This window comes from Notothenia rossii (genome assembly GCF_949606895.1).
Source record: "Notothenia rossii genome assembly, chromosome: 8".
Lineage (NCBI taxonomy): Eukaryota > Metazoa > Chordata > Actinopteri > Perciformes > Nototheniidae > Notothenia > Notothenia rossii.
In genome coordinates, this window is record NC_136906.1 from 2419450 (window position 1) to 2428758 (window position 9309).

The 9309-nt window shown below is 38.1% G+C and overlaps 2 protein-coding genes across 4 annotated transcripts in view; both read right to left on the bottom strand.

The window, feature by feature from the left end:
* Positions 1 to 128: 128 nt before the first annotated feature.
* LOC307016510 (ferritin, middle subunit) lies at positions 129 to 3126 on the bottom strand. Its single transcript, XM_079645625.1, has 4 exons — positions 2807 to 3126; positions 1667 to 1813; positions 540 to 665; positions 129 to 436 (listed from the first exon to the last, which is right to left on the bottom strand). Exons 1-4 carry the CDS (start codon positions 2906 to 2908, stop codon positions 281 to 283), a joined length of 531 nt encoding a protein of 176 aa, XP_079501751.1. The 5' UTR covers positions 2909 to 3126; the 3' UTR covers positions 129 to 280.
* A 3826-nt stretch (positions 3127 to 6952) lies between these two features.
* The window catches only part of aldh16a1 (aldehyde dehydrogenase 16 family, member A1), a 15587-nt gene continuing 13230 nt past the window's right edge, over positions 6953 to 9309 (bottom strand). The window contains exons 16-18 of one of the 3 annotated variants that reach the window (XM_079645610.1): positions 8737 to 8948; positions 8062 to 8602; positions 6953 to 8005 (exon numbers count right to left, since the gene is read on the bottom strand). In XM_079645610.1, coding sequence (XP_079501736.1) covers positions 8781 to 8948 — 168 coding nt within the window. In that variant the 3' untranslated portion in view covers positions 6953 to 8005; positions 8062 to 8602; positions 8737 to 8780. Of the gene's footprint in view, positions 8029 to 8061; positions 8603 to 8736; positions 8949 to 9309 lie in introns of those variants that run through there. The other 2 variants (XM_079645609.1, XM_079645611.1) reach the window with 2 other exon arrangements.

A 9309-nucleotide genomic window follows, 5' to 3' on the forward strand; every position in this document is an offset into this window, starting at 1 on the left:
GTGATATAATGAACATATACCGCGGCCTGTCGTGAGCGCTTAAATGTACCATTCAAACTTAAAAGCTTACATGGTTTAAAAGATACCTTCTTTTAAAATGAGAAAAAGTCACATGACAGAAGACAGAATCCAGCTCAAAAGGTTTATTCAGTTATCAGAAACTTCCATGTTAAAAGTGTCACACGAGAGGAGGATTATGGGTAATGTAGTCAAACATGATCATCTACACATTATCAGATCAGGTGAACTCTGAGGGTCAGCTGTGATCTCTCAGGTGAGTTCAGTTCTTCCCCCCCATGGTGTGCTTGTCGAACAGGTACTCGGCCATCTTGTTGGTGTTGGAGTCCATTCTGCTCAGATTAGAGATGAAGTCTCCGAGCTTCTTCATGGACTCGACCTGCTCGTTCAGGTAGTGAGTCTCCAGGAAGTCACACATCTGAGGAGGAGAGAGAGAAGACGTTAACAACTAAAGCGTCAGAGACGTTGAATCCCAGAGATCATCAGTGTGTAGTTCCTCGTGTTCAGCCGGTGTTACTCACATGAGGGTCGGCGTGGTCTGAGGCCAGTTTGTGCAGATCCAGCAGAGCCTGGTTCACGTTCTTCTCCAGCTGCAGAGCAGCCTGCATGGCCTCCAGACCCGTGCCCCACTCGTCTCGCTCTGGCTTCTGTAACGAGGGAACAACACCAGTTAGAGGGGGAGGGTACATAAAGCACAAAGAGCCTCAGTTTTAAATAAGTGAGAAACATGTTGATTTTAAGACAGATTTAGGAAAGCTACCACTAAGTTTGTCCCTTTATAATAACCCGTATGCACTTTCAGTCCACATCACAGCTTTCTTCATTTAAGCACACTAGTTTCTCATGTTTACATAAAAAGACATTTAAAAATATATGTTTATGTACTTTTTTGATATGCATTTAATGATATGTTGTACTCAAGCCCAAAGTCTTATTCACAAGCTGCTGTAACAAGAATAAAACCCCTTTAAAGTACATTTAATCCATTAGACGACATGTCAATATACAGACCAACATATTAAGATCAGTCCTGTACAATAAAGCTTGAAAACAGGACGAGGTGCAAATGGAAATATTCTGTATTTTTCCAAGCCAGCAAGTCAACGCCCCGTTGCATTATGGTACATATAGTTGATAAATGAACCCCACCGGTCTAAATAAGCTTTCTCACGTCACTGACAAGTCACCTGAGGCGAGAGCCAATGAAATCTGTGGCTTTAACGGCACTAGGATGTTGAGATTTAGGGTAAACAAATGACCAAAATAAGAGAATTTAAACTCTTAATACTGCAGTTGAAGTTGTTCATGGTGTACTGAGTTCAACAGCCTCTGCTTCTTAGTTATGTTTAGTTGCATAAACAGGATGTGGGTGGATTGAGTGACTCAGCAGTTTATCTGGTAGGCTATCTCAGGGTGCGTCCGGCAGACATTTTGTCCTAACAGACGCTCACCTTGACTAAAAGGCAGAAGGCTCTTTGAGCAGGTTTCCTCTCACTGATCCTGCTGTCATGCTAAATGTGTCTTGATGTTTGTCTGTTGATGTTACACATGGAGCAGCTGGGATGCAAGGAGCATTTCAGACTTGATCTGACCATTACAGTGTTATCGTAGACGTCCTGCAGACATGACGTTCAGAACAGATATTTACCTTGATGTCCTGCAGGAAGATGCGTCCTCCTCGGCTGTTCTGGAAGGTGAGCAGCTTGTCGGCGTGCTCCCGCTCCTCCTCGCTGTTCTCCTTGAAGAAGTGAGCGAAGCCGGGCAGGGCCACGTCGTCACGGGAGAAATAAAAGGCCTGCAGACAGAAGACAGTGGTTAGAGAACAGACCGGTCGTTACACACAGAGCAGGTCGAGATAAACGCTCGTTATGAGCCGAGGGCAGACAGAAACATGAGTCATGATTTCAGGGTGGTGATAACAACCAGCGTAAGCATGACACAGCAATATGTGTACTGAATTGTGGACAGGGAATAGAACAGTCAGAAATGGAAGCAGTATCTAGATCCATTACTTAGGTAGAAGTAGGAATACTATCATCTTAAAATACGAAAACTACAAGTAAAAGTACTGATTTTAAAAGTAAAGTACACAAGCATCAAAAATAAAGAGTACCGTTTGCAACATTAGATTAAAAATACTGCATCATATCAGCATGTGTTTTTATATGTAAATTACAATATTGGCCCTTACATTTAAGTTAAAGAAAATGTAATTTAAGGAAGAATTTAGTTCCAAGTTTTACTAAACATGATAAGTGAGCCATTACTTTAATTACTGGACATTTTTCTCTGACTAGTAAGCTGGCTGTTACCAACTAGACTAAAGCAGTGTTTCTCCATGAATGACACAGGTGTGTGTGGTTAGTTAAAGTCAGTAATACCCGTTCATTCTGAGGTAGAAACAGAGGAGGGTCTGTCATCTAAAGACAGTTTAACAGAAGTGAGAAGAATGTAGTCTGCAGCCTTTAGGTTATGCTAATGCATGTTAGCTTAAAACAGGGATTCTGTGATTTTATGATGAAATCTGTAAAACAATAGTCTGCCATCTTGTATTTGTACACCCTACAGCACCAGATTACTCCACGGTTATGGAGATAATGTATTTGATTGGGTACCAAACAGTTAGTAGTATTTCGTTTTTTTTGTTGTCGTTGGCTCTAGGCCTACTTGTGTTTTGCCCACCAGAGACTACGTGGTTCCCCTGTGACGTCATGTTGTTTACTCATAATACACAATTTAATACAGGCACATAATTAACATGTAACGGTGTAAAAAGAGTGTTTCTTACCATGGAGGTGTAGGAGTAGGAGGCGAACAGCTCCATGTTCAGCATTCGGTTAACGGCCGCCTCGCAGTCGCGGTGGTAGTTCTGTCTCACCTGGGAATCCATCTCAACTGGCGTTTCTTCGCTGTTTTTCTTAACAAAACGGTACAAAAGTAAAGCTTACAAAGACTCTTCGGTAGTGCAAATTGAAGCAGAGGTTTTTTCCTGTGTGTCCGGAATGGATTAAAGTGCGAATTCAGATCGAGATGAAGGAAAAGTTCCGTTCAAACACTGTTGAAGCAAGAACTGTTTCTCTGTTTCTTCTCAAGTGTGAAATGGTAGTTGAGTCGCTTCCTGTATTTATACCAGACGGGGGTCGTGGCGTCACTGCGCGTCTCCTCCAATCAGTGAGCTTTGGAGATCACGTGACGGTGACTAAGCATTCTCTCTTCAGATTGGTGACAATGAATCAGCAGTTTTGACATCAAGTTTATATGCATGTTACATACATATGTTTTATTATAATTAATTTAATTATATTCATCTTTTTTTTCACATTTTAACTTGAAATATTAGTATAAATATTTTTCTATTAGGTGACTTTTTAAAAAACCTTTCTATTCCACATTTCACTTTTACTTCTTATGTTTTTATAAATATTTTATCACATTTTATTTTACCTTTTTGTTTTATTCTATTCTAAAAGCCACTTTACTTTTACTCCAATGCAAGGAAATACTGTAGTTTTTACTTAAATGCAACAACATGTATTTCATTTTTGTAATTATCTAGTTTTTGGGGTGTTTTTGTGTTATTATTTAAAAGATGTCTGCAGACTTATAGTACGTTTTGCTCATTATACATTATAACATTTCCAATGTAGGACTTGTACTTAAAGTGTCGTTTTAGAATCTTTACTTGAGTTAAGAATCCAAACCATTCTGACTTTATTGAAGTTAACTTTGTCCTAATAACTGCAATAAACGTGTTCTACCACAAGCTCTAAAAAACCTGCTGACTCGCTGTTTTCAAGGTGCTTTTTATTGCATTACTCAACACCACAGCGCTGTTGAGAAACACTGAGCGTCTGAGAAGTCCTCTGTCTGCAGAAACAACAAGAAAATGCTGTATTTGCATGTAGATGTGAACAAAGCTGCTTTTTAAAAATAAATATGTGCATGTAAAATGGGTTTCAGTTGAGTCTCAGTCACGTCTCTGATGGTTTGGATGAAGGGGTTAATAATAAATAACAATAATAATAATACTTCACATTTATATAGCTTTACAAGCAAATAACGAAGAAACAAAATAACAACAAAAGTAAAAAAAGTGCTAAGATGTGGTTAGTGTTTAATAGATACAGATAGACGTGTGTGAGCCTTTCTAACAAAAATACATATTTGCATTATTTTGTATTTCATACCTGTGTAAGGGCAACCAAACCTCATGCAATCTGTTCCTAAAAATACTTAAAAACCTTAAGATAAATATCAGGTTTGAGGGTTTTTCTTTGTGTAAATGTCTGTTAATACTAGCTTGCATACTTTTTAACTTGATTTAAATAGTGCAAGAAAACAGGATCTCCTTATAAGTCTATATAGAGTGATATAACACTGAGCCAGTATTTTTCCATCATCTTGTGGTATGCTAAAGGCCAAATGGCAGGTACTTGTATTTTACTTAAATATTTATCTTTCTTATTCAGCTAACATACAAATTAAACTGGCCACCAGTTTATACAAAAACAGCTCAATGCAACTACAATCTGCTTATAATACTAACTCCTACAGTAAGTAAGTCTCAGGAGAGTTTTTGTAAAGTTTAGAAGTAGAAGTACCTTGATCTTGTACTTGAGTAAAAGTAGAAGTACTCAGATCTTGTACTTGAGTAAAAGTAGAAGTACTCAGATCTTGTACTTGAGTAAAAGTAGAAGTACTCAGATCTTGTGCTTGAGTAAAAGTAGAAGTACCTTGATCTTGTACTTGAGTAAAAGTAGAAGTACCTTGATCTTGTACTTGAGTAAAAGTAGAAGTAGTCAGATCTTGAGTAAAAGTAGAAGTACTCAGATCTTGTACTTGAGTAAAAGTAGAAGTACTCAAATCTTGTACTTGAGTAAAAGTAGAAGTACTCAGATCTTGTACTTGAGTAAAAGTAGAAGTACTCAAATCTTGTACTTGAGTAAAAGTAGAAGTACTCAGATCTTGTTCTTGAGTAAAAGTAGAAGTACTCAGGTCTTGTACTTGAGTAAAAGTAGAAGTACTCAGATCTTGTACTTGAGTAAAAGTAGAAGTACTCAGATCTTGTACTTCAGTAAAAGTAGAAGTACTCAGATCTTGTACTTGAGTAAAAGTAGAAGTCCCAGAGTGTAGGAATACTCTGTTTCAGTAAAAGTGCATTCAAAATGTTCCTCAAGTGAAAGTAGAAAAGTATTATTATCAAAATATAGTGAAAGACAGTAAAAGTAGTCATTGTGCAGATTGGTCCATTTCAGAATAATAGATATGATATGTTTTATAATGATTGATCATGAAAGTGTTCTCAAAGCTGGTAAAGGTGCAGCTAGTTTGAATGACTTTGTATACTGCAGGGTAGCTTGTGGATTTACTCCAGGTGGAACTAAAGTCTGATTTAACACTTGATTAGATTTCACATCATTCATCCACATCTGAGAAGTAACTAAAGGTATTAAATACATGTAGAGGAGTAGAAGTACACCATGTACCTCTGAACTATGGAGTAAAAGTACAAATTGTACTTAAGTAGGCTTGAGTAAATGTACTTAGTTATTTTGCGCCACTGCTTGTACGTGTTAAGTCTTTTTTTGTTGTACTATTTATCATTGCTACCTTTATTTTAGTAAGTAAGAAAAGTGATTATAGTTTCTATCAATAGGCTACATGTGGTTGGTTTGGCTGAAGTCTCTCTCTCTGAATATTTATTAATTTCTAGGAACACTTTAATCACTTTATCCCATATTTTCGTACTTTAGTTTGCTTTTTGAATGAAGGCCTGTGGAAACTTCTAGAAACTCTGATGTGGTTGATGATGATGATGATGATGATGATGAGAATGATGATGATGGCTCTTTGATCAGATGACTCAGCGTTTTCCACGAGGACACTTTCTTAATGAGTTACATCACTGATAAAGAAGCTATTAACCTGCATTGAAGACTGCTAATGATAATAAAAGACGGGATGTAATAAACACGGTTCACATGGTGGTATGCACGCTTATAAACGCAAACCTCTCTCAAGGTTACTTTAAGAAAAAGTGTGCAAGAAATACATTCAAATGAAAGAAGAAATGGTCTGAAAACTGGAAGTGATGCAGTGTTAACTGTGCTTCCCACGAACCAGGAAAAATACAACTGAATTTTAAAGAACTATAAAGCATTATTACTTTATATCCCACATTCTCAAACCTGCAAATAGTGTTTTTAGTGCTGTGTCATGTAACATGATAAATCAAGTCTTGTATCACGTGAGGGATTTTGCTGAGTCCTGGTTACGACTCAGCATATTGTGATCTGTCTCACAGGAAGTTCACTTCAGTGCACACAGCTCGGGGAAATAGAAGAGGAACAAGAGAAAAATAAAGGAAGAGATAACTGGACGAGGTTTTAATATGTCATATATTGAAGAACAACCTGCATGTTTTATTATTTAATCACCACTAAGCTAAAGGTGGCTAATGTTGGGCTATAAAGGAACTACAGCACGGTCACATGACTTCACGTCAGCACCGCTAAGCTAAAGGTGGCTAATGTTGGGCTATAAAGGAACTACATCACGGTCACATGACTTCACGTCACCACCGCTAAGCTAAAGGTGGCTAATGTTGGGCTATAAAGGAACAACAGCACAGTCACATGACTTCATGTCACCACCGCTAAGCTAAAGGAGGCTAATGTTGGGCTATAAAGGAACTACAGCATGGTCACATGACTTCACGTCACCACCGCTAAGCTAAAGGAGGCTAATGTTGGGCTATAAAGGAACTACAGCACGGTCACATGACTTCACGTCACCACCGCTAAGCTAAAGGTGGCTAATGTTGGGCTATAAAGGAACTACAGCACGGTCACATGACTTCACGTCACCACCGCTAAGCTAAAGGAGGCTAATGTTGGGCTATAAAGGAAAACACACAGATTTTAAACACACAATATTTTAAGAGGGAATGTGTTTTTAATGGCTTTAAAGGTTTGGATTATTGTTCAGTAATAAACATAAACAGTACATTTTGATTTCACGATCACAACATTGATCGTTTATTGCTGAGTCATTGAAAGACCTGTAAGGCAGACGAGGTTTCAGGTTTATAAAAGGAATGTATTCAAGAAAAATAAGACATTTTATTCTACCTCTGAAATCCCATTGGAGCAGGAGATGGTGCCTTCAGGAACCAACACAGAAACACAACATATGGCAACATCTAGAGGTAGAGTCCTGTGTTCATGCTGCAGGAATAGCATCTCTCTCTTTAGCCATTTTATTGTGGTGTTTTCTCAACCTATACTTTATATATTTGGCACATAAGGTCATAGATGTTTGCTAGTTTTTTGCTATTTATGATCAACAAATCCTTCCAAAATACCTGATCTAACCGTGACTCGCTCCTACAAACTCATATCATCTGTGAATCATCCTTCATTGTCATCTAAATACTGCAAAACACACCAACAAATAAGCGTATTATTACATTTAATTGACAGAAGTCATTTTAAAGGACGCAGGTAATGTAGTTTATTCTGACATATTAGAGGAATAAACTTCATCACATGTGGCCTTCATGAAAGAACGTTTTTTGAAGTTTTCAGTAAAGTCTGTTTTAAGTGCTTCATTTTAATTTTAACATTTAAACCGTTAATATATTTAATCTCTTTATTTCTCATTCTGCTCGCTCACTTGATTTTGCTCTATTTCTGTCCGGTTGGCGTTTCTCTTTCTCACGTTTCTTCAGGTATCATAGATGGCTAACTTCTGATCTGAAGAATAGCTCGTTTCCATAAAGAAATTGTGGAAAAACAGTGAAATAAAAGGTCATTTAAAAACATTCAATCCTTGCTTGGTACCAATTCTCTTTTAATTAAAACCGATCCTTTCATTATAAAGATATCTCCCTCTTTCTCCCCCTTTAATCAGCAGATACCTCCCCCTTTAATCAGCAGATATCTCCCCCTTTAATCAGCAGATATCTCCCCCTTTAATCAGCAGATATCTCCCCCTTTAATCAGCAGGTATCTCCCTCTGTCTCCCCCTTTAATCAGCAGATACCTCCCCCTTTAATCAGCAGATATCTCCCCCTTTAATCTGCAGATATCTCCCCCTTTAATCAGCAGATATCTCCCTCTTTAATCAGCAGGTATCTCCCCCTTTAATCAGCAGGTATCTCCCCCTTTAATCAGCAGGTATCTCCCCCTTTAATCAGCAGATATCTCCCCCTTTAATCAGCAGATATCTCCCCCTTTAATCAGCAGGTATCTCCCCCTTTAATCAGCAGGTATCTCCCCCTTTAATCAGCAGATATCTCCCTCTTTAATCAGCAGGTATCTCCCCCTTTAATCAGCAGGTATCTCCCCCTTTAATCAGCAGGTATCTCCCCCTTTAATCAGCAGGTATCTCCCCCTTTAATCAGCAGGTATCTCCCCCTTTAATCAGCAGGTATCTCCCTCTTTAATCAGCAGATATCTCCCTCTTTCTCCACAGATATCTCCCTCTTTCTCCCCCTTTAATCAGCCAATATCTCCCTCTTTCTCCCCCTTTAATCAGCCAATATCTCCCCCTTTAATCAGCAGATATCTCCCTCTTTCTCCCCCTTTAATCAGCCAATATCTCCCCCTTTAATCAGCCAATATCTCCCCCTTTAAACAGCCAATATCTCCCTCTGTCTCCACAGATATCTCCCTCTTTCTCCCCCTTTAATCAGCCAATATCTCCCTCTTTCTCCACAGATATCTCCCTCTTTAACAGCTGTTATCTCCCCTCTCTCCCCCTCATGCCGTGGGGATCCAGATGCTCTTCCACTGCACGGCGTTCCTCCCCATCTCCTCCAGTATGGAGGGGTGAGTCCAGTCTCTCCCCCTTTCTCCCCCTTTCTGCTGGATGGAGAGCAGCAGTGTTTTCAGAGGAGAGCTGCAGGAGTGCTGGAGGAACTGACATCCCTGAAGAGAAGCGGAGAAACAGGGGGTTCATAATTAATCATTTTGAGTTTTGTTTTTTTGCATTTTTATATTTATATATTTTGTATATAAATGTATGAAATCTAAGAGTATACAAATATTCAAACTTACAATGTAAACATTTAAAAATAAAACAAATAAATAAAAAATTGAAAATGTAAATTGAAAAAAATACAAATACAAATTATTTTTTTATGATACATAAGTCTAAATGTCCAAAAAAATATATATAAATATATAAATATTTGTATCTAGTGCGGAAAGTGCATCCATCATGAATCCAACGTTTCCAGCTCTCCACAAATATAAGAATAAAATAATATATGAAATTGCCTGTTTAAGT